This window comes from Mercenaria mercenaria, chromosome 17 (assembly GCF_021730395.1).
Source record: "Mercenaria mercenaria strain notata chromosome 17, MADL_Memer_1, whole genome shotgun sequence".
NCBI lineage: Eukaryota > Metazoa > Mollusca > Bivalvia > Venerida > Veneridae > Mercenaria > Mercenaria mercenaria.
Window position 1 is genome coordinate 17,769,126 of NC_069377.1, and position 15,536 is coordinate 17,784,661.

The 15,536-nt window shown below is 36.7% G+C and overlaps 1 protein-coding gene across 1 annotated transcript in view; it reads right to left on the bottom strand.

The window, feature by feature from the left end:
* The window catches only part of LOC123536082 (dynein axonemal assembly factor 3-like), a 236,609-nt gene that overhangs the window by 170,509 nt on the left and 50,564 nt on the right, over positions 1–15,536 (bottom strand). Inside the window, 1 exon segment of the mRNA XM_053529209.1 lies at positions 7,512–7,606. Coding sequence (XP_053385184.1) covers positions 7,512–7,606 — 95 coding nt within the window.

A 15,536-nucleotide genomic window follows, 5' to 3' on the forward strand; every position in this document is an offset into this window, starting at 1 on the left:
GAATTACACCAAACGCCAACTAATGCCACCTATTTCCACCAACTGCCACCCTTTTTTCATGGAAATAAGTGGCAAAGAGTGGCATTAGGTGGCAAATCTAGGGACGGGTGGGGTAGACTTATGCGTTATTGTATGGCCTAAAATGTTGGATTTTGTCTCAAAGTTATGTGTCCGCGCGCTTAATTTATGTCGATAAAAAACCTCCAGTTTTGAGACCCCAACTCCAGCTGAAAAATGGCAAACCTCCAGTTTTGGGATTCTGAACTTATCACATGTATGCCCTAGGGAGATAGTTTGAATAATCTTGGCGGAGGACCACCAGATGATGCTACATATAAAATATCAAAGGCCTAGGTCCTGTGGTTTTGGACAAGAAGATTTTCAAAGTTTATCACTATATAAAGGTGAACCCCAGAGGCTGAGTGGGCGTGGCCATATTTGACCCTAGGGGGATAACTTGAACAATCTTGGTGGATACACCTTATTCTGAAGTAGTTGCAATATTTTTAGATACCAAAAAGGACCATAACTCCTGAAAAATAATTGAACACTCCGTCCCGAAAGTATGTGCATGTCCATGTCATGTTGATGATGTACACTAAGTTTTATTTCAAATGGACAGAATATGTAGGAGAAATTGAGTAAACAGTAACTGTTGTAATATATTTTAAATCCAGAAAGGGCAATAACTCCAGAAAATTTAATCTGACATGAAAGTTCCGGCAATATGCACATGTCCGCTTCAATGTTTCAAATGAATTGGATGGATATTTCAGAGAAGTTGAGTACACAAGAAAGTGTGACAGACAGATGGACAATTCTAACACTATATGCCTTCAGGTCTTTGACAACAGGAGCATAAAAAATATATATTGAGAAATTTTCTTCCTGTAATCAAGTTTTTTATTAAAACATAGAAGTTCTGTGAGGAAAGGGTAAAGGTAAATATCATTTACCATCACTCTGTGAAACAATGAACATTATAAAGCTATGTAGAGCTTCTCAGCAACAGAACATATACAAGAGGGTCATAATGACCCTATATTGCTCATGCATAAAGTTCTGTAAAAAAAACTTTAAACCAATATGCAGGATGTATGTATTATTTTTATCAGACGGCCCTTAATAGCTTTCGATACTTATGATCCTTTTGGTCCTTCTGTAGATTTTATATCTATAATCATACAGGTAACATTTCAGGTAACTTGCATCAATCACTATCAAACTGGACAATGAGCAGATTAACTGGTCATTCAACTATGTCCCCTTGTGAAAGTTTATCGAAAATACTTTAAAATTTCGGGAAAGACTTTTGCCGATTTTTTTTGCAACATTTCAACTGAAATAGCTTACTGCTACAATGTAACATGTTCTACCGGTGTCCATAATTATGTTTGGTTTCAACTTAAGGCACTGACCTCCAGATTGTATGACAACAAAAAACAGGGCTGTCTCAGGAGACAGCGTGCTCGATTAATTCGATGCTGGATTGCAAAAATGGGCATACTGTGAGGAAACTGGAGCTGTCATTGAAGTGTTTAATTACTCAAATGCGGATAAAGATACTGGACAATAGCTTAAGTCTGTGTCAAATGTATTTAGTAATAACAGAGAGAGAGAAGCAGGGCGTCCGCTGGGATTTTAAAAGTTGGAGCCACCAGTTTAGCCACTTTCAAAATTTTGGAGCCACTTCGGAGCCAATCCATTTTTTTGAAGCCGTGGTCTGTCTTGTATGCATAAAGATGGGATATGTATATAAAATAAACAACATAACACTTGTTACACTTACTATCTATTTAATGTCATATCTTTAGTGTTTTATATTTTCTTGGCGGTAGGTATAGAAGATAGAGGGTCCAGGAATTTTTTTAATACAAGTGTGAAACAGTGGGTTCTGGTGCATTTTTTAGTCAAAACTTTATTAAATAAACGTAACTTCTCGGGCTACTAGGGGCAGGAGAGCATAGGCTTCCAAACCCCTCCACCCCCACCCCTTTGAATCCAGGTCTGTGTAGACGAGGGTGATTTTGACCAGCTGTGGAGCTTCTCATGCTTATTTTTTTAGTCTCTGTTTAGTGAAAATTAAGGCTTGAAAACTGAAAGGCTTCAGGATCCGGACATTTGCCCCCCAATAAAAAGTGGACTGCTGGACATTTGCTCCCCAGTTGAAATGGTAGGTAGGACATTTGCCCCCCAGTGCTTATTTCTGAAACGGTCATTTGCCCCCCAATAAAAAGTGGACTGCTGGACATTTGCCCCCCAGTTGAAATGGTAGGTAGGACATTTGCCCCCCAGTGCTTATTTCTGAAACGGACATTTGCCCCCCAATATTTTTGTCCCCTAGTGATTTTTTAGGAACTTAGTAGAAGATAATTATCATATTGCAGATAACAATGTCTTTGTTTCTTACATCTTTCTAGTAGATAATTGCCAAATTAACAAGTTTGAGTGTTAAAAACATTGCACAAATTAAACAAGAGGGTCATTATAACCCTGGATCGCTCACCTGAGTAATATGAGCTACATGTTTCAAATGCCAAACTGATGATTTTTAGAAATTTTATTGGAAGATTTTCCAATGTACAATCAAGTAACCCCTGGGGCAGGGCCAATTTTACCCCGGGGGTCATGATTTGAACAAAGTTTGTAGAAGTCTACTATGCAATGTTACATATCAAATATCTTAGATCTAGGCCTTCTGGTTTATTTTTAGCAAATTTATGAAGATTTCCCTATGTACAATCAAGTAACCCCTGGGGCTGTGTCAATTTGACCCTGGGGGGGTCAAGATTTGAACAAATTTTGTAGAGGTCCACTAGGCAATGCTACATGTGAAATATCTAAGCTCTAGGCCTTCTGGTTTATTTTTAGAAAATTTTGAAGATTTTTCTATGTACAATTAAGTAACCCCATGGGGCTGGGTCATGATTTGAAATGTTTTTGTGGAAGTCTACTAGGCAATGCTACAGGTCAAATATCTAAGATCTAGGCCTTCTGGTTTATTTTTAGAAAAATTTTGAAGATTTTCTTATGTAAAATCAAGTGACTCCTGGGGCGGGGTCAATTTTGACCCTGGGGGTCATGATTTGAACAAATTTTGTAGAGGTCCACTAAGCAATGCTACATGTGAAATATCTAAGCTCTAGGCCTTTTGGTTTATTTTTAGAAAAATTTTGAAGATTTTCCTATGTAAAATCAAGTGACCCCTGGGGCGGGGTCAATTTTGACCCAGGGTCATGATTTGAACAATTTTAGTAACGGTCCACTAGGAAATGCTACATATCAAACATCTAAGCTCTAGGGCTTCTGGTTTTTGAGAAGAAGATTTTTTAAGATTTTCCTATGTAAAATCAAGTGACCCCTGGGGTGGGGTCAATTTTGACCCCGGGGTCATGATTTGAACAAATTTGGTAGAGGTCCACTAGGCAATGCTTCACACCAAATATCTAAGCTCTAGGCTTCTGGTTTTTGAGAAGAAGATTTTTAAAGTTTTTCCTTTTGGTTGCCATGGCAACCAGAGTTCTGCATGGAATTCAATTCTTTGAATAATTTTGAAAGGGGGCCAACCAAAGATCATTCCTGTGAAGTTTGGTGTAATTCTGCCCAGTGGTTTTCAAGATGATTATTTTTAGAAATTGTTGACGGACGACGCACTACGCACGACGGACATCAAGCGGTCACAATAGCTCACCTTGTCACTTTGTGACAGGTGAGCTAAAAATTATAACATTGTTATGAGCACTTTTAATAATAGGCTATTATTTACCTTAACACCTGAATGTAATTAACATATTCATCAAATTTTTATCAATAAAATAGTTTTTTTTGACTGAAAATTGCCTTTTAGAGTAATTTTGATAATAAAACAACATAAAACACAGTATATCTACCGGCACATAGGACAAAAATATTGGGGGGTGGGGGGGGGGGGGAGCAAATGCCCATTCTAAAAATAAGAAGTGGGGGGCAAATGTACTACTGGACATTTCAAGTGGGGGGGCGGGGGGGCAAATTTCTGGTAGTACATTTTTTCATTGGGGGACAAATGTCCTGGGGGGCAAATGTCCTACAACCCTTTTAAACACAAGCTGAAGTATGTGTATTAGGGGTGACTATTGAGGCCAATTCTGACTATTGCAATACTATTGATATTGCTGAAAAACTATTGCAATACTATTCTATTGCAGGTTACTATTGCAATACTATTGCAATAGTTATCGGCCACCATGTTTTGTACAGTAAAACTACCAACTGGCATTTTTACACAGTGTAAGACACAACACCGTTTATAATTGCTGTTAATAGTGTTAATAATACACATTGAGATGTTTGTATATTAACTGAAATGGACAGATATAAATCTAACATTAAATATTTTTAACATTTTTTCTATTTCTTGCCTTCCTTGGCTTTGAAACAATAAGTAAAACAATAAACCTATGGAAGGTATACTCAAACGAAACGGCCATTGTTGCAAATGTCAACGTGTTTAATAACCCAAAGCATCGAAAATTGACGGATAGGACTAAAGTGTACCAGCACTAAATGAATGGCCCTACCGAACAGTTTGCTATATCATACAAGTAGCCTACTTTCTCCATGTCCAAAGTACTTTTTCTCATTTAAGATTATTTAAATATATTTAATCAAAGTTTCTAAAAAAAAATTAAATTTATTAATTATCTCCCAGACTTCTCAGTCCTTTATGGTAGTTTTATTCCATGAGGGTTATTATTGTAATGGAGACGTAAACATTTTCCGAGGCGCAAATGAGAGCTGGCTCTGTTTCTTGATTTATGAATTATTAATTATTTCTGTATTTACTAAAATTTCAAAACTATCGAAACTATCGATTGTTTAAGGAACTATCGGTGATTGTTATTGGATCGTGACTTTTCTATCGATGCATACTATCGGGACACTCAGTATCGCAATGCATCGATATTTCGATGTATCGTTACACCCCTAATGTGTATGCATGTCAAATTGTGATTTAGTTCTTTAAAGTAAGGAAAAAGAAACGAAGTTCACAGCACTTCAACTGCAAATCCATAAATCATCTCAGTTCTTTTAAAGCAGCATGCCTCAAGATCGTTCGACAAGAACAAAAAAATTTTCATGCTTTTACTCCATGTAAACTGTCTCGATTATAAATATCTATATTTTGAAGTCATTACTCACTACTTCAGCTATAGACCTATTGGTTACGACGACAGGAAAATGTTCTTATTGCCGCGGCGGTCCGGGGTTCGATTCCTGACACGGTCATCTTTTTTTCTTGATTTGGAACTTTTAAAATATTTTAGAAACAACAAGAGCTGTCTCCATAGGATGACACATGCCCCCGATTGCACTTTGAATGAATAGTTATGGCCGATGTTAGAGTTTAGGACCTTTGACCTACGGAGCTGGGTCTTGCCCGCGACACGTCGTCTTACTATGCTACACATTCATGCGTAGTTATTTTAAAATCCATGCATGAATGACAAAGATATGGACCGGACATGCCCATCATTGCACTATCATGAAATATGACCTTTAACGTCTGTTACCTTGACTTTTGAGCTACGTACCTGGGTCTTGCGCGCGACACGTCGTCTTACTGTGGTACACATTCATGCCCAATAATTTTAAAATCCATGCATGAATGACAAAGATATGGACCGGACACGCCCATCAATGCACTATCATGAAAAATGACCTTTAACGTCTAAGTGTGACCTTGATCTTTGAGCTACGGACCTGGGTCTTGTGCGCGACACGTCGTCTTACTGTGGTACACATTCATGCCAAGTTATTTGAAAATCCATCCATGGATGACAAAGATATGGACCGGAAAATTGCGGACAGACCGACAGACGGTTCAAAAACTATATGCCTCCCTTTGGGGGCATAAAAATATTTTTTAAGTTTCATCTATATACATATAGGGAAAAGTGACCACACCCTCTGGCGGCCATGTTTATGATGAATCAAAATAATTTGAACAATCTTAGTCACATAAGGACTATTTGTGTAAAATTATTCTAAAATCAGGCAAGCAGTTTCATACAAGAAGATTTTTAAAGTTTCCACTATATACATATAGGGAAAAGTGACCAAGCGGCCATTTTTTTGTAGAATCGGTATAATTTTAACAATCTTGGCAGAGGGTGACATAAAGACCATTTGTGTGAAATTATTTCAAAAGCCCCTAGGTACAACAAAGGAGAACCGTTTAAACAACTTTGATAGAGGACCACCCAGGGAACATTATGGCCAAGTTTCATCAAAATCCATTCAGTGGTTTTTGAGGAGATGTCGTTTAAACACAAATGTTGATGACGGACCCATATTTGAGCCTAGGGGGAAAGGCTTGGTGATAACCCTGGTACATATGAAGAATCAAAACGGACAAAACCTATAAAATATGTATATACATAAGAATATGTATAAGAAATTTTTGCACTGATCAATCCTTGTATTGATTAAAATCTCTTTAAAATCTGACCAGACATTATGGGGAAGGTTTAACAGAGCTGAAGCTTTGACAATCTGAATGTGATGGTCCCATAAAGTTGAAATGCCACCAACACGGACAGGAAAAATTTCCTGTTATGATAATACATTTATACTACTGAACATAGACATTGTCAGCGGAGTCTCACAAAACACTTTAGAAAATGTCTGAAAAACCTGCTATTATGGAATTCTTTTATATTTTGTTCTCAGTTAATAAAAACCCCGGCCAAATTTCCCAAATTAATGGAAAACTAGATTATGTATATTAGACACAGATGTCTCCACATACTGCATCATCCTCTAAAGTTTTTAGTACAGATCATCTTCACATGAAGGATGTTCGACTAAAAGTTTGAAGTACATTGTATTCAGAAAAGGTTGAGCATCTGAGTAACTTTCAATCCATTCTTTCAAAAAGTGTAGGAGTTGAGCACACCAAATGTCTTCCCTATGGTCTATTTTGTGAAATTAAGAAAGAGCCAATTAATTATAGAAAAAAAGCTGCAGAAAAAAGTCCATTATTTATGGTAATCTTCACATAAGATTCTTCATCTATGAAACGTTCAAGCGTATCCTTTCAATAGTGCTTGGGGAGTTTGGCACAATAACTTTCTCTATACACTATATAGCAAAACTATCAAAGGGCCATAACTGCAGGAAAAATAGTCACAGCAAATGTTCTTTCCTTTATGCACATCAAGCTTGTTCATCTGTGTTTGAAGCAAATCAGGCTAACAGTGTGGGAGGAGTTGGACACACAAGATTTCGGGGCATACATACAGCAACCCGGGGCATAAAAACTTTTTTGTGTCTCCCATAATAAGTTTGGTCAAAATCCCCCCAGTAGTTTCCGAGGAGATGCGACATAGAGAAATTGTTAATAAACGGACCGACCGACGGACGCAGAGTGATTTGAATTGCCCACCATCATCAGATGGTGGGCTAAAAATGATATATTTTGAAACAAAGCATTGCAAGTCACACGAGTATTAATGCAGCAAAACACTTACATTCAATTTCTTTTTTCTATGTCTGTAGGATTTTGCTACTGTCATCATAACATGGCGCAAATCACCAGCTCCAATTAATAACACATTGAGCTCTCCTGCAAAAAAATTCTTCATTTAATGCATTTTATAGCTATTGACAGCAGGTCAAAATCTCTCCCACTGTTTTCTGGTAAAACAGACAAAGCCCCTCCAGCTATATTATTATACAGCAGACAAAGTCCTTCCTGCTTTATTTTGACGAAGCAGAAAAACCCTCCGCTATGTTTTGATGAAGTGGAAATAACCACTCCTAATTTTTTTTGATGATCAAGTAGACAAAGCCACTCCCACAGTTTTAAAAGGTAGGACAATAAACCCTATCAACTGAAATTTCAAATCTGAAAAAAAAATTAAGGTGAACAAATCCTCTCTTGTTGTCTCAAACTGACATACGGGCCTCAAGGTATCTGTAGTTTAAATGCAGGTATTGCATCATCTTTTTGTAAACTTTTGAGTTATTGAGGTAAATGTCAGATTTTACGCATAAAATACCTCTCATGTTTTTCTGTATTTTATAACTTAAATTTCCATGTAAGTTTCACTAAATTCGGTTCAATAATAAAGAAGTTGATATTTTTTAAACTTCAGTAATTTATGTTTTTATCCCCAAAACCACTATAACGGGCCTTAAATTGTCCAATTCACATTCACGCCAAAGTAGTCAAAGCTCACGGCTATGTCGTGATTCCCGTGAAAATCCAAATAGTCAAGATTTCATGGTTATGTCGTGAATCCCGTGAAAATCCAGTATTTGGCAGGACATAAGCATACAAACAGACTGGACTAGATATCTTTAGCGCACACGCCATTACAGTCTTGAGACGACATTATGTCACTTATATATTCTTGGTAGAAATAAAATTTTGCTCAATCGAGGTAAGAAATTTATTTGTTAGATTTTTGTATGATTTTTGAATTACGATTTTTATTTAGCAAATTTTTGTTCATTCTACAGAATTTTGTAAACCGTTTACTTTTCGGCAAGAGATTAGCTAGTTTCGGTATGTCAGGATAATTTATTAAAGTTTTCTGACTTTTGTAAACTATTCATATCGAAAGAGGAATCTAAAATGTTTCGTTTGTATAAATTGTAAAATCTATATTGGAAATTGTGTAACGTAAAAATTAGCAAGTACTTATTGTCATAAAACGTATATGTCAATCTTTTCGTTGTAAACTATGGAACGCCGGTACTGCACTGCATTGTAATGTATAAATGTATGTGTTGACAAGTCTAGTTCCGTGTATTTAACATGTAATTGCAATTTAAATTTATCATGTGCCAGTATATTGCATATCTATAAAATGTCCGTTTTGTTGTATGGCATCTGATAATAGTTCATACAAGCTATTGTGTTACGTTTGATTTGCATTGCTTTTTTGTTAATTTGTGGTTGTAAATAATAGCTGCAGTTTATCATCATCTTATCTATAAATTTTCATCATAATCTTTTCATATCTTTATCATACTTTAACTTTAGACTAGTAAGTAATTAATTTGAGAAATAATGGAAGTAATAAGTGAGGTATTGTATTCACGTGACGTATGAACTTAGTAGCACGTATATTTTGTGTAAGTAGCATGTATTATTTATGGGAGCCTACGGAGGTATGGTGTACCCAAAGGAGCAATTTTATGCCTTTATTAGTATTTGCTATGGTGCTTACCATATGTTATACATTTTAGCTTCTTCCACTAGACAACTTTTTACCGGGTGATGTCACGACCCAGAAGTCCTATACCCGTGGTTTGCTTTACTTTACTCGCCTGGATGTGAATTTCCCAGCGCAGAGATCTTTCGTCCCATGGTTGTGCCTTAACCGCCAAGACGCTGATTTTTGTAGTCAACTGAGACAATTCAGGGATACAAACACCTACAAACACCGGACATGGGGAGCCAAAAAGGAGTCAACGTCTTCGCGATTTAGTGGGACATTATTTTACCAAAGATTAGTTCTTAGTGCTACTTTAAGTACTTTTTTTTCTTTGATTTAACGTCGCACCAACACATGATAGGTCATATGGTGACTTTCCAGCTTTAACGGTGGAGGAAGACCCCAGGTGCCCCTCCGTGCATTATTTCAACAAGAGCGGGCACCTGGGTAGAACCACCGACCTTCCGTAATCCAGCTGGATGGCTTCCTCACATGAAGAATTCAACGCCCCGAGTGAGGCTCGAACCCACATCGATGAGGGGCAAGTAATTTGAAGTCAGCGACCTTAACCACTCGGCCACGGAGGCCCCTACTTTAAGTTTTAAGTAAAAGGAAACACCTGTTATACGTCAAGATGAAAATGAATTGTAATTAATAGAACTGAACATCTTGTAGAAATCGGACTGTGAGCTCAGTTTTTTCTTTCTTTTCTTCTATTTAGTTTTCTTTTCATTCATTGTAAATAATCATTTTTTCTGTAAATAAACTTGTAAATATTGTAGTGAGTGTTAAATTGATCCTGTAGTTTCTGTCTCCGGTTCGACCATCCTGTCACATTTGTCCCTAACAAAATGTAGGACAACATTTTTGTATTTAAAACTGTGAAATCATTAATGTATATATGGGGAACTAATTTTTATTAATTTCATGGTTAAAGTTCCACTACTAACACCCGAACGAGAATTATATAAAAACCAGAGTCTGTAGCTGTGACTTCATATTTACTGAAAATATGACTCACTGCATCGGATCTGACCAAAAGTCATGAATATGTTCAAGAATAACCAATAAATAAACAAATACCTTCTTCCTATTTCAAACCGAAAGTATGTTTTCCGATTGCTTACCGATCCGTCGCGCACCTTCGGATTTTTTCGGAAGAATGCTCCAAAACGAGGCTATAATTTACAAGAGGCCCAAGTGGGCCTAAGTCGCTCACCTGAGGCAGACTTTGACCTAATTAGATCTTGCTTGTGACAAAGTATTAACTTTAAAAAAAAAGAATTAATAATTTTTTTTACAAATTTTAAATTAAAAATGACTTTTAAAAGTATTTCTTTTTTAAGCTCTAGCAGTCCCTAAAAGGGGCCAAGTGTCCCTATTTGAATAAACTTCGGAGAGGACCATATAATTATGCTTCATACCAAGTTTGATGAAGATCCATCAAGCAGTTCATGATAAGATCTTGCTTGTGACAAAGTATTAACTTTAAAAAAAAAATATTAAATTTTTTTACAAATTTTAAATTAAAAATGACTTTTAAAAGGTATTTCTATTTTTAGCTCTGGCGGCCCCTAAAACCTGGGGCCAAGTCCCCCCATTTGAACAAACGCGGGAGAGGACCATATAATGTTGCCACAGACCAAGTTTAATGAAGATCCATCAAGCAGTCCATGGTAAGAATTTGTTTAAAGGTATTTCTATTTTTAACACTAGCAGCCTCTTAAAAGGGGACAAGTGCCCCCATTTGAACAAATTTGGGAGAGGACCATTATAATGATGCTTTCGTTGTTTGTTATGGGTTTAACACCGTTTTTCAGCCATGTAATGGCGGACAGTTAGCCTAACCAGTGTTCCTGGATTCTGTACCAGTACAAACCTGTTCTCCGCAAGTAACTGCCAACTTCCCCACATGAATTATCAGAGGTGGAGGACGAATGATTTCAGACACAATGGCTTTTATCAACTTGTCGCGGAGAACATAATATTATTATGCCCCGCCTGGGGATCGAACTAACAACGCCGCGATCCGTAGACCAACGTTATACTGAGCTAAGCGGGCGGGCTATATAATGATGCTTCAGACCAAGTTTGATGAAGATCCATCTCTATGCCTTGAGAACAGAGACATAAAATCTAAATATATGTCACTTTTGGTAGTTCTATTTGACAGCATAGATCTTTATAGAACAAATTATAGTTTTGAGTACAAAAATAAACTTCTCATAAGATGCCAGTTCTTGCCAATTGGTATGAATTTCCAGTGCCTATGTCTAAAATTTGTTTTCCCCTTTTTTGGGATTTTTCCCCTATAGAAAGCCACACTGGATAGATCAAAGTTTTTTTTTTTCGGTAAAAATTCATCACAAGCAATTCCATTATGGTGTCTGTCCTATTAAATATAACCAAACAATCAAACATGACATCTTATTGCGGACAGGTCTCAATCGCAGTAAGAACCCATTTCGTATTTTAACCATGTCAGAGGATTAGATCCAATATGGCAGCGCCCATGGTTTATGGGTTTTTAATTTTTAAAAGTTTTCTAAATATTCGCGGCTTTCTGGGTTTACTTTCTGATGTGGCGATAGTTGGAAAATGTGAATAAGCCTCAACCGACGCCAAAGCAAACTGATGAGCAGAAACACAAATATTACAGTTAGACTGTATCAGCAGTAATTATTCTAATGACTTCCCAGTAGATAGTGATCCAGTGTAACAGCCCAGGTTTTCCCCCACTCAGTATTTTCCCAGGGAAAAAATCAACCGGTTGGTCCCCCTCCCACCACTCCTGGTTGTTTTTTTCCCCCCTTCATTTTTGTACAGAAAAAGGGAGAAAAATTCAACCGGTAAATTCTGCAAGCTAATGGTGGCCCGAATGGCCTGTGGGTTTCAGATCTAAATTTCTTTGACTTTTTCTTATAGTTTTCTTTTTAATATCATATTCAAAAATACAGTTCAAACTCTGAATTTCAAATTCAAAGAGATTGGGCATTTTACTTAGAGATAACTGAAATTACACTTAAAATGATATTTTGTGCACATATTTTTTGGCATGCGACTTGAAAATGTCTTCGAGATAGCCATTATTTTGAAATAAGCGATTACGAAATATAGTTTCAACTGTCTTATTGAAAGTCAAGCTGAAACTGAGCTTGTTATTTATACAGTGAAACACCGCTCACTTGAGCACCGATGACTCAAGCATCCGGGCTCGCTCGAGCAATTCATGTGGTTAGATTTCCTTCTATTTTCTATGTGAAATTACCATGGCTTGATCGCTCAAGCATCACACATGGTTCTTGTGTATTAATTTACTCTTTGTTGCTTTTTGCAAACTCGAGCAGAGGTGTCAAAATTGTTCACACCTTCAGCGGTCAGAATGTATCGATTAATTCAAAATTTTTGCACGCTGTGAGAATTGCATGATCTATTCCTCAACTATCTTAAATGTTTGTTTGTCGGTATATTTGATCTGATAATGAGATTAATTATTGAAGAAAGATTGAAGAAAAGTTTTATTGATCAACTATGGTTAGTTTTAGACTAAAGCATAATACTTATTACATCATTTCTGCGGGATCGAGAAGATAATCAGATCTAAATATTTTAATCAGCGGTTGTTTGCATGGAAATAAAGGAAATAATATAGCCTTTTCATAAAATGGAGACGATAATTATGAGATCTACATTTGGAGAAAAAAATTGCAAATTCGAGTACAGTTTTTCAAACAGAAGTGGCAGAAAATAAGGAAAAGTCAGATTTATCATATGAAAATCTTCCATGTTGTTTTGCTTACCTTCTCTATGTTGTCAACACCAGTCCGTCAAGAAATGAATGAATGAAAATCTAATTTCTATATGCACTTATTGATAAATAAAAGAAGTCTTAGTAGTTTCTTCACATGTGTCATTTACAAATTACACATTGAAACGTCTATCATAGATAACATTTGTAATACCGGTTTTGAAATTGTCACAAGTGTGTTATCATTACCCATCACCGTCTGGACCTCTGCAAAAAGTACTGATGACAATCAGAAACAAGAGGGCCATGAAGGCCCTGTATCGCTCACCTGACCTATTGACCTAAAGATCATCAAGATCAACATTCTGACCAAGTTTCATTAAGATATGGTCATAAATGTAGCCTCTAAAGTGTTAACTAGCTTTTCCTTTGATTTGACCCGGTGATCTAGTTTTTGACCCCCACCTGACCCGCAGATTTAAACTTGACCTATAGATCATCAAGATTAACATTCTGACCAAGTTTCATGAAGATATGGTCATAAATGTGGCCACTGCAGTGTTAACTAGCTTTTCTTTTGATTTGACCTGGTGATTTAGTTTTTGACCCTACATGATCCAATATCAAATTCGTCCAAGATTTTATTGAGGGTAACATTCTGACCAAGTTTCATTAATATTGGGCCAAAATTGTGACCTCTAGAGTGTTAACAAGCTTTTCCTTTGATTTAACCTGGTGACCTAATTTCTGATCCCACTTGACCCAGATTTGAACTTGACCTATGGATCATCAAGATTAACATTCTGACCAAGTTTCGTTTAGATAAGGTCATAAATGTGGCCTCTAGAGTGTTAACTAGCTTTTCCTTTAATTTGACCTAATGACTTAGTTTTTGACCCTACTTGACCCAGATTCAAACTGGACCTTGAGATCATCAAGATTAACATTCTGGCCAAGTTTCATGAAGATATAGTCATAAATGTGACCTCTACAGTGTTAACAAGCTTTTCCTTTGATTTGACCTGGTGATCTAGTTTTTGATCCCAGATGACCCAATATCAAACTCGTCCAAGATTTTGTTGAGGGTAACATTCTGACCAAGTTTCATTAAGATTGGGCCAAAATTGTGACCTATAGAATGTTAACAAGCTTTTCCTTTGATTTAACCTGGTGACCTAATTTTTGATCCCACCTGACCCAGATTTGAACTTGACCTATGGATCATCAAGATTAACATTCTGACCAAGTTTCATTTAGATAAGGTCATAAATGTGGCCTCTAGAATGTTAACTAGCTTTTCCTTTAATTTGACCTAGTGACCTAGTTTTTGATCCTACATGACCCAGATTCAAACTTGACCTTGAGATCATCAAGATTAACATTCTGACCAAGTTTCATGAAGATATAGTCATAAATGTGACCTCTACAGTGTTAACAAGCTTTTCCTTTGATTTGACCTGGTGACCTAGTTTTTGATCCAAGATGACCCAATATCAAACTCGTCCAAGATTTTATTAAGGGTAACATTCTGACCAAGTTTCATTAAGATTGGGCCAAAATTGTGACCTATAGAGCGTTAACAAGCTTTTCCTTTGATTTAACCTGGTGACCTAGTTTTTGACCCCACCTGACCCAGATTTAAATTTGACCTATCGATCATCAAGATTAACATTCTGACCAAGTTTCATTAAGATATGGTCATAAATGTGGCCTCTAGAGTGTTAACAAGCTTTTCCTTTGATTTGACCTAGTGACCTACTTTTTGACCCCATCTGACCCAGATTTAAAGTAAACCTATATATCATCAAGATTAACATTCTGACCAAGTTTCATTAAGATATGGTCTTAAATGTCACCTCTAGAGTGTTAACTAGCTTTTCCTTTGAATTGATCTGGTGACCTAGTTTTTGACGCTACATGACCCAGATTCAAACTTGACCTTGTATCATCAAGATTAACATTCTGACCAAATTTCATGAAGATACAGTCATACATGTGGCCTCTACAGTGTTAACAAGCTTTTCCTTTGATTTGACCTGGTGACCTAGTTTTTGACCCCAGATAAATCAATATCGAACTCATCCAAGATTTTATTGAGGGTAACATTCTGACCAAGTTTCATGAAGATTGGGCCAAAATTGTGACCTCTAGAGTGTTAACAAGCTTTTCCTTTGATTTGACCTGGTGACCTAGTTTTTGACCCAAGATGACCCAATATCAAACTCATCCAAGATTTTATTGCAGTTAACATTCTGACCAAGTTTCATTAAGATTGGGCCAAAATTGTGACCTCTAAAGTGTTAACAAGCAAATTGTTGACGACCGACGGACGACTGACAGACGGACGACGACAGACACAGGGCGATCACTAAAGCTCACCTTGAGCACTTTGTGCTCAGGTGAGCTAAAAACAAAAAAGTAGGTCAGTAGGTCATATTCCACATAGCCCAGATTTGAACTTGACCTAAAGATCATCAAGGTTAATATTCTGACAAAGTTTACAGTCATAAATGTGGCCTCCAGAGTGTTAACAAGCTTTTCCTTTGATTTGACCTGGTGACCTAGTATTTTACCCCACCTGA